This window comes from Podarcis gaigeae, assembly GCF_964106915.1.
Source record: "Podarcis gaigeae genome assembly, chromosome: 1".
NCBI classification, from domain to species: Eukaryota; Metazoa; Chordata; class Lepidosauria; order Squamata; family Lacertidae; genus Podarcis; species Podarcis gaigeae.
Window position 1 is genome coordinate 90353742 of NC_139678.1, and position 14692 is coordinate 90368433.

At 40.7% G+C, this 14692-nt stretch overlaps 1 protein-coding gene across 1 annotated transcript in view; it reads left to right on the forward strand.

Annotated features, from left to right (window-relative positions):
- Window positions 1-14692, forward strand: part of EPB41L5 (erythrocyte membrane protein band 4.1 like 5) — a 56802-nt gene that overhangs the window by 25017 nt on the left and 17093 nt on the right. The window contains exons 13-18 of the mRNA XM_083738631.1: window positions 678-784; window positions 1652-1679; window positions 2965-3007; window positions 3275-3390; window positions 14007-14179; window positions 14571-14659. Of these exons, the coding sequence (XP_083594757.1) occupies window positions 678-784; window positions 1652-1679; window positions 2965-3007; window positions 3275-3390; window positions 14007-14179; window positions 14571-14659 (556 nt within the window). The remainder of the gene's footprint in view (window positions 1-677; window positions 785-1651; window positions 1680-2964; window positions 3008-3274; window positions 3391-14006; window positions 14180-14570; window positions 14660-14692) is intronic.

The window sequence follows — 14692 nt, forward strand, 5'->3', positions numbered from 1 at the left end:
AGTTCAGCTGCTCATTTTGAACCAATTAAGTTCCCAAATGCTTTTCAAAGGAAGCACAGTGTGGAACACATTACACAGTGATCTAAGATGGTTGTAACCAGTGGATGTGGAACTGTGGCCATTTCCCTTCTCCAGTAGTTATAGCTGGCTCACCAGTTGAAACTCTATTCAAAAGGGCTGCGTTGAAGAGCACTCCCATTCTACAAAACTGCTCTAGTAGGTACTAGTGAATCCTTGAGTTTTCTCCGCCATGTCTTTTGGCTGACTCTCACACAAAGTGTAGAGATGATTTAATGGAAGTGGGGGTAACGTTTAGCTTCTACAAGTGTAGGTTTTTGTGATGAAACTGATATTTTTGGCACAAAATATATATACAGTTGCAGTAATTATCAGCTGAGTGCACATGGACTATGGTTTTCATCCTATTCGTGTTTCTTGTTTCATTCCATTTTTCCTTGTCTCTGTTTTGTTCTTGGATTTTATACTATATCATCTGGTAAGGATCATGTCTGTTTAATATGATTATAGAATCTAATAGTATGTATATGACTAGCTTTAAATAAAACAAAAGCACATGAGAACTAAGTGTTTAGAAGAGCAAGGATAATTGGGTGCTGTCACTTACATCAGCTTTTCCAATATAAATGTTTTCTCTTGTTCTTTCCACTTCAACCTAGTGGGAAAACAGAGTACCAGACAACAAAGACCAACAAAGCCAGAAGATCGGCATCTTTTGAAAGAAGGCCTAGCAAGCGATACTCAAGGAGAACGCTACAAATGAGAGGTAGCTTGACTCATTGGTAGGCGGTGCCACTCGACTTGATCCAAATTACTACTTTGACTTACACAAACTAACAGAATACCTGATCCCCATGCTGTAGCTTAAACTGTTTTTGAAACTAAAAGGTGCTTAATAACTATTGTGGCATGAGTGTAGAGCCTGATGTTTCAGAATATCAAATCCACCCCCTTGAGTTCCTAGATCCAGTGTCTTTGGATCCTTGCCCGTTCTACAAACAGCATACAATATTGATAATGGGGCAATTTGCCTGGACTTTCCTTCCCTGTCTTCCGACTTATCCATTGTATTTACTAGGGCTGTGCCAGGCACCCGCAGTTCGGCTCAGGGCTCAATTGGTGATCCTGATCATGCTCAATCTGGGCTATGAGCTGGACTTGGGGCCTTTCATAGTTCTAATGTTTATTCAGCATTTGAAACCCTAATGAACCATGTGTTTGATGACAAGGGGACTCTTACCTGCATCATCTTCTCTCCCCCACCTGTTGCTGCCTGAACACCCTCTCCCCTTTCGGCAAGCCCAGACCACTCCAGGTGAACCTAGGGTGCTTGGGGCCGCTTCAACCCAGTCTAGACAAATCATGGATCTGCCAGAATCCATTTGGAATCTTGGATTTGTCTGGGCTGGATGCAAGGCCCTAGTATTTAGTGGAAGTGTCTGTGAAAGGTGGTAAAGCCGCATGATAGGTAACCCTACAAATAGTATATACCTATTTCCCCACACATTCTAAGTTTTAGTCTGTTTTAAAGTGTGTCCCTAACACTCTGCACAAGTATCTTTGGGAAAAAATAATGCAAGCTTTTTGATATTGTGTAATTGATATATTGGACAATTTTTTTGTTTTATTACAGGAAACACTCATAAATCTGAAGAAACTAGGTAAGAGGACCTGTCGGCATTAGGCTTCCACAGTAAAGATTTATTCCATGAATATGTCTTGGTCATCTCTATAGGATTATCAGGAATATTCTCTGATAATACGTTAAAAGCCCCTTTCCTGTTGCTTACGTATTTTTTCATGAATTAGACACCATTCAAATCAAACAGTAAAACTCATGCAAGGCAGAGAGCTTAAAAGCTCTTTCCATGCCATATTTTCCTGCCATAGAAAGAGCTTTGTAAGCTCTGCCTTGCTTACCAGGCTCTGGGAAGGTCTTGCACAGACTCTGGAGATCTCACAAGACCTTGGGATAACCCTGCAAGATTTCCCAGGAGTCCACAACCTCCCAGTGCCCAGTACGCAAAGCCTGTTTGGTGTGCTGGCTTTGGAAATGTAGGCATGGTCACACTGGGCTTGTTCTGACTATACACAATTTTGGCTTCACATGCTACCCCCCAGAGTGTAACCCCCCCCCCACAAGATGCGATCCTACTGTACTTATTTTTTTACTCCTTTTCTTAGTTAGTGAAAGAGGTAGGTAGCCTCATGGGAGTCTGCCATCTTCCCTCTACTTATTTTTAATGGTGGTATTAGGATATCATGGTATGTTCACCCTAGAGCTAATCAATTCTATGTTTGACTATGCATGCTAATTAACATTGCTGATTAAAATTGATTTTAAAAGATGCATGTCGTTTCACTGAAAGTTATTAGATCAGCAGTGAATTTTTTGCTGTTGTTGAAAGAAGTGCTCTTTCATACCTGCTTGTTATGGTGTGGTGTTTGACTTAACAGATCTGTGCAAGTTAGCTTCATGTGGAAACCACAACAACCATGCCTTGATGGAACTGGAAACATACACAGATAAGATAAATTAATGTGTTTTGGTTCCAGGCATCAGGGCTCAGTATTTCACTCTTACCATCGTTGAAAATTTGGCTTTGATTTATTGCACTCCTACCCCTGTTCATGCAGATTGATAAGATTTGCCTTGATAAGTTCTGCCTACCAGAACTTCATATGGATTATGATGGTTTAGGAAAAAGTCCAGCATATGTGTGAGATCTTAGTGTAAAACAGTCAAAGTAAGGGCTGCTTTGGAATCAAGTGATGCATACAAATGTAAATACAGAAAATGCTGCTTTGGCCTCAGTTTTATTTATTTATTAATGTCCCTGTTGTTGATCCTACTTGGAGCTGGCAGACCCAGATAAGCCTTAAAATCCTAACAGTTTGATCTTTGATAAATTAACTTTAAACTATTGGTTTTTTCCCCCATTTCAGCCTTCCAAATAATGTTTTCAGCCAAAATAATGGATCACAGCAAGTAAGTTTGTCTAAGCTGTTTACTTAACATTTTTCTAAGTCTTTGCGTCAAAAGTAAACTAATCTCAAATGCAGTTGCCTTGACCTCAGAATTTAGAACCTGTAGTAAATGGAAAGTTGGATCATTTGGTTCTCTTGGCCATAAATGTTAAGCTAATATATGAAAATTTACAAACCAAAGTAGAAAACCTTGTGTTCTCATTTTCAAGGCTTAAAAAACCCCAATGAAGGCAAAACTACATTTTTGCTTTGTATTTTGTCTTTCAAGAACTGGAGTGCGATGCCCGCCTTACCCTCAGTTACAGCAGTTCCTTCTGGGCCAGTCTTAGTTGAAATAGAAAACCTCCCACGGAGTCCCGGGACCAGCCAGCAAGACAAGAAATGGTGCGTCACTCTGGTCTCACTTTGCTCTGATTTGGAAATGATGAGTTATTGGTCATTTCACGTACCTTTCCTGCAACTGATATTGTTCATATTTGTGTCTTCTAAGAAGAATATATTGTTGTGGGGGTCATAGATTGTTCTTTTCAGCCTAATTTGGATACTTTGTCAATTCATAATTTGCAGTCCAGGTGTTGCTGGGTAGCACCTTGCTATTGTGCACCCTCATTATGTGCTCCCGCAGTGAAGTGAGTTGAATGACTTGTCCTTCAACCAGGATTGTGCTCTAAGTTCTGGCCAGATGAGAAAAGCCAAACTTTTCATTACTGCAGGCTTTTCTTCAAAAAAATTTATAAAACCATCAAGCTTCACAGCTGCAGGTTTTTGGTTTTTGGGGTTTTTTTGCAGTGACCAGGAGGGGTTCACTTAAGAAAATGGAAAAGGTTGCAAATAAGAGCTTATATTTCATTTAAATTCCTTTTCCTGGCTATCCATTTAAATTCCTTTTCCTGGCTATCCATCAAGATAAGACCATATTACTTAGCTTTCAGCCCCATTCTTGCTCAAAAATACTTTTTGCTTCAAAGGGGACAATTTAATCTTGGAGAAAAACTTTTAATTCTCTCAGACACTTTGAAAAACTGCAGCATTACAATGCAGTAGACTTAAAATTTATCTTAGACTGTTTCATCCATGCAGTGAACCTTTGACATGTGATCATAATCTGATTTGTTTTGCTTTTGTACAACTTATTTATTTGATCTCATTTAATTTGTATGCTATTTAATTGTAAAGAAACATACTTTGAAGTGGTTATAACAGTGATACAGCAAGTATCACTAATTTGTGGTCCTAATTGTTCAGATGTATTTGTCTTTTATGCAAACTTAGCTAATTGTATCTGTTGACTTAAAAATGCTCTTGACTTTGGCTTTATATCTTGAAGCTGTTCTGAGCTATGATCAAAAACATAATCAAAAGGTGCTTTCTCTTTTCTCTTGCCCTTGATTTATCCAGTGTCTGAAATTGGAGGTTTTTCTCTTGAGCTCTTGGTTGCTCTGTCAGTTTCTTCCTTCCCACTGGTGGTGATTGTAAGGTGGTGATACTTTATTTTTTAAATTCTGTTTTGCCTTATTGGTATGATGGCCTGTCTTGCATAAGCTCAGTATAACTGCTGTGCACATGCTTTTTGGTAACATTCTTGTGTGTGGTCTTTAGACTCCAGCTCCAAACAGCTCTGACTATGCTTTAACAGCCTTCTAGCGATTTATCAAGGAGTTGCTGCTTCTAAGAATATAAATGGTGTATTTAGAAATGTACACAGCAGTGATTGTGCTGTGAATTGCAGAATTTGGAAAACTTCAATTTGCTCCCGTTCTCCTTCTAAAATGGGTGGGGAGCTGTGGACCTCCAGATGGTGTTAAACTCCAAATCCCATTACCCCAAACTGTTACAGTCAGTGATCAGGGATGGTGGGAGTTGCAGTCCAGTATCATATTGCTCAAGAGGTTTTCCCTTTTTTATACCCAGTACAATTGCGAAGAAAAGTAAGTGTGTGGTAACTTCAATTAAGGCTATTGCTACATGTAGTTCCCTTCATTAATATTAATTAAAATTTCAAAGTGTGTATAATCACATATAGTATATACACATCTCTTCCACTGAGACAAATTGCCAATTTGGCTTCCCACCACAAGAGCCTGCTGTAAAATAGGCATATATGAGTCAATAGGGTTAATAGCTGTGTAAAAGAAGGAATTAATTATAGCAGGTACAGTTGGTTGCCCTAGATATACATATGGGCTATACCACTGCTATGTAAAAAAGGACCATTTTGGAAGTACGGTAGCTGTTACGAGCTACAGAAACCTTAATAGATAAGAAAGGGTTGTTTTTCACCATAGTTCCTGTTCCATCAACCCCTGGATATTATAGCTTTTCCATCCATGTGTTGCAGTGGTCTATTCCAGACCTTAGTGGCACAAGGAGAACTTTTTAACTGTAACAGACGTGCATGTTTGATAAAACTTGTCACACAACCTGTCTGTTTATCCTCGCCCTGTGTGCCTATACTGGCTGTGGGCGCTTGGAGGAAAACATGGACCATGTGTTCAGAACTTCAGGTGTAAGTTCGCTTCAGCAGTAGCACAGTATGTGATATGGGCAGTATATTGAGTAGATCTTACATCACCTTGGGATTTTGTGGGGAAATCTGCATTCTTCCATTTCAGAATTAAATATTCATCAAGCAGCCTACATTTTTGTTATTCTGCATGGTACGGCCCAGTTCACAGATGATGTTAAAACATTAGTTTAATGCAAACATTAAATGCTCATTTTTGGCTTACTCCTCATAGTAAGCCACCAGTGATGGTTCTTGCACAGCACTAAGCCAACATCTGGTTTTGTTTAATGGTGGAACAGCACAGCAGCAGTGGGAGAGGAGTAAAATGGACACTCATGAGAATCCTGCCCCAGTATGCTGCTTGTTCACATTAAACAGGTGTTTGTTTCTAACTATGATTTAATGTTATACATGAACTCGGCATGTATGTATGCATTTTAACAGGTGCTGCTATTCTCAGGGGTCGGGAAGGGGAAGCAGTAAAGAATTGTTTGGAGCTGTATGGTCAGTCAAGTGTGTTGCGTTCAGTCTGAAGTTTAGAATGAGATTAAGCTGGATGCATTGATGGAATGTGTGTCTCTGCTTGGAGGAGAGCGACTTGAATGTCTCGATGCTGCCTTTGGGGCTTTCCTGCATCAACCTCTTATCCCTTTTAATTGGTCTGGTCCCACAGCTTGGCTTTGGTCTTGCTCCTTTCACTTCATCAGCCTTCTTTAGAGAATTTTTATTTAAGCTCAAAATTGTTAGAATTATGGTGCATTGAACTTCTTAATTTGGTAAAGGATCTGAACATTTTTAAAGGAATGGTTCTTTGCATGTATGGAAACGTGGCTGTGTTTCATTATGTCGTTGTTAAACATAATTTGAGCTGCAGTGCTGACAGTGCCACTCAAAAGGATAAGCAATGCAACACCATTCAGAGAGTTTACTATGAGTTATTGTGGAGGTTCCTAATCTATTGATTGTGAAGACAAGGATATTCAGTGTAAACTCCACAGTTAGGTTTGCACTTAGGTTTTACAGGATTGTCAAGGTTAATTCCTGATCATAAGGCACTATTGAAATCTTGCTCTGTGTTTAAGGGACGAATGAGCAGCCTGTGTCTTCTCAAATTCACATTCAATTTTAAACATGTTTGTTGCTGCCTTGATAGTGGAACAGAGCAGATGTGGGGCTAGGATGTCAGGTGCTGGTGATCCATCTTCAGGGATTACCAGCTCCCATGAAAACAAAGAATAGGGCCATCTTGAGCAGACCTGCCCAGATGTTCCAAGTTCCACTCCTACCCTCCATTAGGCTAATAGACATTAGTCTAGGCTAACAGTGTGAACACCTGTAGGGCCTTGTGTAGCTGTACATGCAAAGACTTCCACAAACTCTGGAACCCTGAAATTTATTGCTGGCAGCCATTATGATGAGCTGTTCATAAAATAAAGGTGGTGTTTGAATTCATACGGCAATGAACCAGATCCTCAGCATAAGAAACAGGAGTTGATTTGATTTGAAATTGCTTCTAAAGAAGGCTTCTTTGCAATAGGCTTGGTATCTTGCATGCTTTTCAAATCTCCTTTACTCTGATGTGCATATTCTTCCTGCGATGCTGCTTGATTGCATAGTGATGCGATTTTAGTGGAACATTACAACAGACAGAACTGTCATACTGTATTTTCCAAAATGGAAAAGTTGATCAGTAGCGGTCTCACAACCATACTGATAGGCTTTCCCCCAGTCTTCATTGGATAGTTGTTGTACTGTCAGTAGAACTACAGGCTTTAGGGCACAAGCTTTGAATATGGTTAAATATTCAGTACACACATATACATGCGTACACTACACACTCCAGAAACCAGCCAAAGACTATCAGATACTCAAACTATCTAAGAAAAAAACCCTGAGAAAACTCCCCTCGTGTATACAGTAGCACCAAAAGTGGCATGGTACTGTTGAAAATAATAGTTATGACTGTTACTAATTATTAGATTGAAGGATTTAAGAATTCTAAAAGTCTTGTTCAGTTGAGTTGCCTTCCTTAGCTGGCTTTGGCAGCAACACTCAATTCAATCAAGTGTTCTGATCAAATTTAGTAGGAGTAAGTGTGGGAGACAGGAAGCCAAGCAAAGGTTTTTACTAATCTCCTGCATTCTTAGGCCATTTCCTGGTCAAAACCCCCACAGGCATTATAGTTATCTTTTGCTGTCATCCAAAATGGGCCTTCCTAAGTTTTCTTTGAACACACTAAGCTTTTGGGAAGTGCTTCATTCCATTTTAAAATCAGTGGTTATGCCAATAGGTAGGTGTAGAAGTTCAGATCTATAGATGCATTAATGCAGTTAATTTTAAAATACTTATTATTAGGAAATTTGGAATTCAGAACATAAAAGAATGTGATTCTGAATCCAGCTAAAAAGCAAACTTCCTTGATGTGTAATATTAAGGAACCAAGTGTCCAAGATATCTTCAATATGGAGCAACTCCAGCTATGCTCATAGGCATTAATTAGCAGTAGAGCAGAGGAGAAAAAACTAGCCCTTCCTCTTTCTGAAGCGCTAAAGATTTTCTGTCATAACAAGATGGTTTTCCAAGACCATGCACTAATCAGAACTAGGCAAGTCCAGGACAGCTTCATTCATTAACACACTGTGTCTGTGTTAATGTTGAAAATTGCCCGCATCCAAGAAGATTGATTTTGCAATTTCCTAAAATGAAATTTGGGCACAGAAAAATGGCAGAAGCCATGCCAAGCAAGCAGGATCCAGATCAGTTAATTCTGAATAACATGTGCATGACATGTGCGTGAAATACTCTTGTTTTTCCCTGGCAATGTTCGCATGCCATGTTAAACCATGGTTTAAGCATTATGTGGATAAGCCTTCCTGAGCTCAGAGCGCCAGGCTTCTGCATTTCCCCCCTCCCCTCACTTGTGCAGCAAGGATGAGGACTTCTGCTGTGTTATCTTTGCTGCTTACCATTGCATATGAACCAGAGGTCCTGGTTTAAAACAAACAATACAGCAATTAGTTACACATGCAAACTTCATAATCCATGGTTTGAAGTTGACTTGTTCAGAAACTAATCATGCGAACTGGGCCACAGTGTTTATGGTGAGCTTCTTCATCATTCTTCTTTGCTTCAGACTCAAAAACTATTTTCTGATACATCAAAGTAGTTCTCCTGTTAAGAGTAGTATGTTTGTCATAAAAGTTTAATAGTGTCATTTAAATCCTTTAACGCTGCTGTGGCTATCAGGTGTTTTGCTTATAGAAGGAATATAGTGTTAAGCCTGCACATTTAGGCAAATCTATAGCCATTCATATTATAGTAAGCCGTGATAAGCCAGTGGGCTGGATAGGTATCTGCATTCATTTCTAATTTCATTTTCTGAATGGAGTAGATGCCATATGAAAAAGTGGGGGAGTATTCAAATTAACTGTTGCATTGGTCACCCTGAAACCAGCATGACGTCGTAGCAGCGGTGAAGGGTTTGACTTGACAGTCCACAGTTTCATTTCATTAAACCACGTGTTGTGCTTGCTGCTAAACAAGTTTGTTCTTGCTAGTCTGCCACTTCCTCAGCTACCTCTTGCTCCTTCCATTCTCTCTCCTCATTTGTGTCTAGATACTAACTGTGCCTCATCCCATTCCCCAAACCAATCCAGGCCCCATGATGCTGGTGACTGCTGTCAACGTGGTGGAAGTGCATGGAACGCGTGGTCCCCACCCTCGGCCCACTCAGTGGATAGACACCACTACCGTGACTTTGTCCGTGACCGCAATGTGAAGAATGCAGGAATGTACAGACAGGCTTTTGGTTCTGGTGTCCAAACCTCTGTGACTGACCTGTAGGACTTTTGACCTTTAGGAAGCCTTGATTGTTCCCTGTGACACCCTGGAACTTTGAAGGACAGGAGAAGACATCTTTTAAAAATAATTAACCTATGTGCTGAAACACCTAAATATGAAGGAATAGCTTTCTAGGTATTTCTCTTTCCACTTAAGAGAAAATATCTTAAGTTTTTTTCTTAGTGGAAGAAAGGTTTAAATAGCTTCCTTGGTTATAACAAAGCTGCATATTCTAACCATAGAAACTATATTTTGTTCTCAAAGCGTTTCAAGTAAGCTACCATGAGCGGTTTAATTGTGCCTGACATGATCTTTTAACTGTTTTATATTTTTTAAAAATAGAGGAGATGGCAACTGGCAGGTGAAGGCTGCTCCTTTTTAGTTCTTCTGCACTTTTAATTATGTGCCTAACTGGATATTAAATAGAATTATACTTTTGATATTAAAAATAAAAAGCTTTTAAGGAAACCTGAAGGACCTCCAAGTAGGTTGTCTGAGAGTGTCTTTCTGAGATGTTTTGCTTGAATGCAAAAACCTGTTCAATTGTGTTTCTTGGAAAAGCATGTCAGCTTGCCAGTATCCTTATTGGTGTGACCAGTTCAGGTTGGATGATGTAGCTGCATGTGACCAGTTTTCTTCTGCTTTGAAAATGCTAGTTCAACAATGCAGTAACAGCAAAAACAAAGAGGTGCCTCTCTGCAATCTCAGGGGCTAAGAATCATGAGCCATTTACATCTCCTTCATTACTCCCTTATCTTCTTTGGAAGAAAAATTGTTCTGCAGCCTTCCCAGCTTCCCACATGTCAGTTTGAAGTCCATGACTAGATAATTCATCCCTTAGAGCTTTTCTAATTTGAAGGCACAGGCATTTAGGAGGCTGCAGAGCACTGGAAAAATGTTTACTATAAAGAAAAACACAGAAAACTAAAACCAGCTTGCAACAATAAACTAAGTTCAATCCTGCACCACAAAATTCTAAAGAAAACAGAAGCCTCTTTTGCAAGGGAAGAAAAATTAGGAGGGCACAGATGTTGGCACAGCTCTACTTTGCACTGCATAGATGCAATGTTAAATCACCTAGAAGGGTTGTATAGGGTTTATTTGTAGTCACTCCATTGAAATGTCAGGCGATGCATAGCAATGATTGCTCTGGATTAGAGAAGCTTGGAGTTAAACAATAACAAAGCTTAAAAACAAAAGTTGAAAAATAACCAGCTTTATCAAGGTACACTTCCTTGTGGTTATTTGGTATATATGACGGGTATTGTAAGTCACTTAAAGATAAATAAACATTAAAAGGAGTCCAGGACATCTAAGCCAAGTCAGTTACTAGCCTCACTTTTTGCCAGCCCCTAGAGGTATCAAAAGACTTAAAAAGAGGCTCATGCTGCCCTGAGCACAGGGCAGGGTTGGATTAGAAAAATGTGTCCCTCTCCCAAATCCTGCTACCCTCTGCTCTCAGTGTTACACTGCCTATGTGGAGCTCCCTCTTCCATTTTGTTAGGGGGATCTCTACTTATGGAAGCCCACAGACAATCCCTAAATGGAGCATTCCAGGAAGGGGGGCTGAGCTGACCCAAAATCTTCTGGATCTCAACATGGGCCCGCTGTGATCACTTGATGCTTTTGCCTGCCTTCTGCCCAGGCCAGTTTAAGTGATGTGGCTGTGTACACACTTGCAAACTGCTCATCATCATGATTGGAAGAGGGAGACGTTGTGAAACATAGGAACCTTAGAGGCTACAACACATCATTTCCCCATCCTGAATGGAAGCCTGCGCACACAGCACAGAATACTTTCTCAACATTTGTTAAGTAGGGTGCATTCTAAACGTACTGTATCTCACAGGTCTTAAAACCATTCGGCCGCCACCTCTTTGGCGCATACCTCTTTATATGTGTGGATCGGGGCACTAATTCAAACATGGTGTTAGAAATGTACTAGAAAAATCACATCTCGTTTTGTTTCCTAATATCAGTCAGTCATGGTGGACATGATGCATATATTGTGGTCAGATGTTCCCTCTTTCACACACACTATTATGGTTAGCATAGCACTTTGTGTATCTTTGCCGGCTACAGGATGTTCTCCTCCCTGTTAACTATACTGTGCATTCTCTTGCGGGGAGAGTGCACTATAGTTTGGGGACCACAGCACTACAAGGTAATGTATTAATCTCCATTTTGTGAAAATCAACGAATGAAATGGAAGTTGAGAACCAGTGAAATCAATAAAGCAGCCTAACTTCTTAGATTGTTTTCTATGGGAGAGCAGCAGTTCTCTTCATCACAGAAGATAACTTCTTTCCCATTCCACCCTCTGGGTCTCCTCCCTCCCTACTCCCCACCTACATAAAATGTGGCTGAGATCTGCAAGTTATCCACCCCAGACTTGCACAAAGCTTTGGTGAGAATTGCACTAAAGATTTGGGTTGGGATGTCATCAATATTCTGATGACACTTGGCTGCATCTTTTGTGTACATGTTCTGATTCCAGAGCAGTGGTGTTTCTGAAAATAGTGATTAGTATCAGAACTAAAGTGGATGGGGGCAACCAAACTTAAAGCAGACATGATAGCAGTCCTGTTGCTTAGAGGGTCTGGAAGTATGAGAGTAAGCTGCTCTGGATAATGTTCCAGTCTCTTAGAGATCAGGTTCACAAGTTGCATTTGCTTCTGGATGTCCCAAGTGGTGGGGGTGCTTTTTATCAGCTTTAGTTTGTATACCAGCGATTACTGGTTTTTTTCAAGTCCTTTGCCCGCAGATTGTATGCCATGTATAGTCTCTGTGCTATTAAAAAGTGGAGAAATTGGGTGGGTGGGACATACAGATGAATTATGCATAATGATCTACAGCAGTTGAGTGGATCTGACATTTGCTGCTGCACTGCAACATGCGCAGGTAAACTGGGTCAAGCAACCATTAAAAATAAAAGTAAAGATGGCAGGGATGCCCACCCCTTCCAGTGCATAACCACGTCCTTTTTCTTTCCCCACCTTCTGCAGGTTGGAGAATGAGCTTCTGAAACAGGAACCTTTTGTACTATTTGGCTTCCCATAAGATTTAGAACCCTGGATAATCAAAGTTCTAAGTCATGGGGGGAAACTCCATGAGTACAGGATCTCCCTGCTTTAAAAGTTTGCCCTCATGCACCAGAGGGCATAGAGACAGATGGTATGGAACCTTTGGCCCTCCAGACATTGCTGAACTGCAAGCATGACCAATGGCCACATGTGGTGGGAGCTGGTAGTTCATGAACATCTGAAGAGCCAAAGCTTCCCCACACCAGGGGATAGAGTTTCGAGCCTTCCCTTGCTCTCCTTAGCTGTTTGTTATATGAAGAAACTGAGCAGCCAAATAGAGTCAGTGAAGAAGGTTTTTCTTTGATACATGGTAACTTCATGAGATGATCATCATGAAATGTAATCAAAGGTTGCAGTTTTCCCAGTCTAGGATGGGGAGGGTATTATAGTAAGGGTGGTGTTTTATCGTGTGTATTTGGGAAGAGTGCTGCAGGAAAATGGAAGTGGAAGATGTTACCGCAATAATTATTGTGACATGAAGAGTAAAAGAGAAGTGCTGTGTACTAAAGATTGTAAGGAGGATGAACAGAACACTTCCATTCTATTTCTTAGAATTGTTGTTGTTGGCATCAGTCTATCTTGAAAGACAATGGAGCGCACCTCTGGGGGCAAAGCCAAACCGCCAGAGAATCACAGCTGTGGCTGTGGCTGCAGTAACTACTGCCTCCTACATTGTTTTTGCTGTGTTAGCAGCACCAAAGTGATCTCTCCAGGGCGCAAGCCTGGGCGGTGTGTATGGACGTCTTGGGACAACATTAATTACATAAGATTGCCATCTGTATCCAGATCTTTTAAAAACAACTGTGAAAAAGCATCTGCATTATTAGCATGCCAGCTTCATTACAGATCAGGAAAAGCGCACATCAGTGGTTGCCAAATTGGAGTGCTTTGTTTAAAAATGCAAATAATCACTTGCTTAGGTGTTCGTGGTTTGCCTAACAGGAAAAGGTGGGTACCACAAGAATGTTCACATTCTAGAAAATAATTGTGTAATATCTGAGAGGGCCTCAGTCATAGATAGCACGGTGTTATGCTATTTATTTAAAGGATTATACTCTGCCTGGAGGAAAAAGCCCTCTCAAGGTAGCTTACAGAAATCTTTAAAAGCACATGCAAATGCCTGACCAATCCATACACTTTGTGATTTTTTAATTTTATTTTTAATGCTGGGTTGGAGCTTAAGGAGCCCTGCATAGCACACAGCAGAAGGAGGGAACCCTTTTTCAGCTTGAACACCACATTTCCTTGTTGGCAACTTTTGGGGGCGCTGCATGGTGGATGGGGCAGAGCCATAGGTGAATGGATATGACCCTTCTCTTTTCTAGTCATGCAGAAGTCAGAGGTTTCTGAGCACTCATCTCTCTATCCAGGCAAGTAAGAGGCATTGTCTCAGTTCAAGGACTTCATTCCAGCAAAGCAAAAGGACTTAGGGAGGGCCTAGATCAAAAACGGTGTGGGTTGTCCTGAGGGCTGCATCAAGAGGCTCCTAGGCCTAAAGTTCCCCACCCTTGCTGCAGAAGCTTGCTTTGGTTTGTGCCTAAAACCTTGTTTCCTTTTCATATCCCATGTAGTGTGCCGCTGATTGTTGACTTACTGGATAACAAGGAATTGTTGGAAACTTGTATTGACAATACTACTGATTTTCCTCCTGCCGGAGGGTCAGCTGAAGCTTTGGAACAAACGGGTCTTGGCTTCACTCCTCTTGGCACAAAGGAGCAACCCTCCGACAAGGCGGATCCTGTTGGTAAGGAAATGCCTGGTAGAATGGGAATTATTGGGACATTTAAAATACCTGCTTACTTGTCTGTGATACTGCAAAGTATCTGATGTGTATCTGGAAAGTATCTGGAACGCTGTAACGTTCAACATGGATTGTGATCCTTCCTAACCTACCAACGTGAGCTTATCTGCAACAGACCACAGTTCTTAACAAAACAGTAGGATTTCCAGATGCTTCTAGCTGGTGCATATGCAATACTCATGTATGGCTGCACAGACAATGTTAAAAAAGCAGATAAATTACAGAATTACAGAAAAGTGTAATCCTGGTTTTAATAATTGACAGAAATGACAAAAGATTTTCAGAGCGCCATTCCAGTCTTAGGTTGACTTACATCCTATCTCTATTTGAGCAGGTGAGGATGCATCATTGAAACTCAAGCGGCTGGAAGCAGAACTCAACCCTTTGCTGGTTTCCCAGTCCAACATAAACATCAACAAACAGGTACTGAGTGTTCATTACTCCCAAAGTTACTGA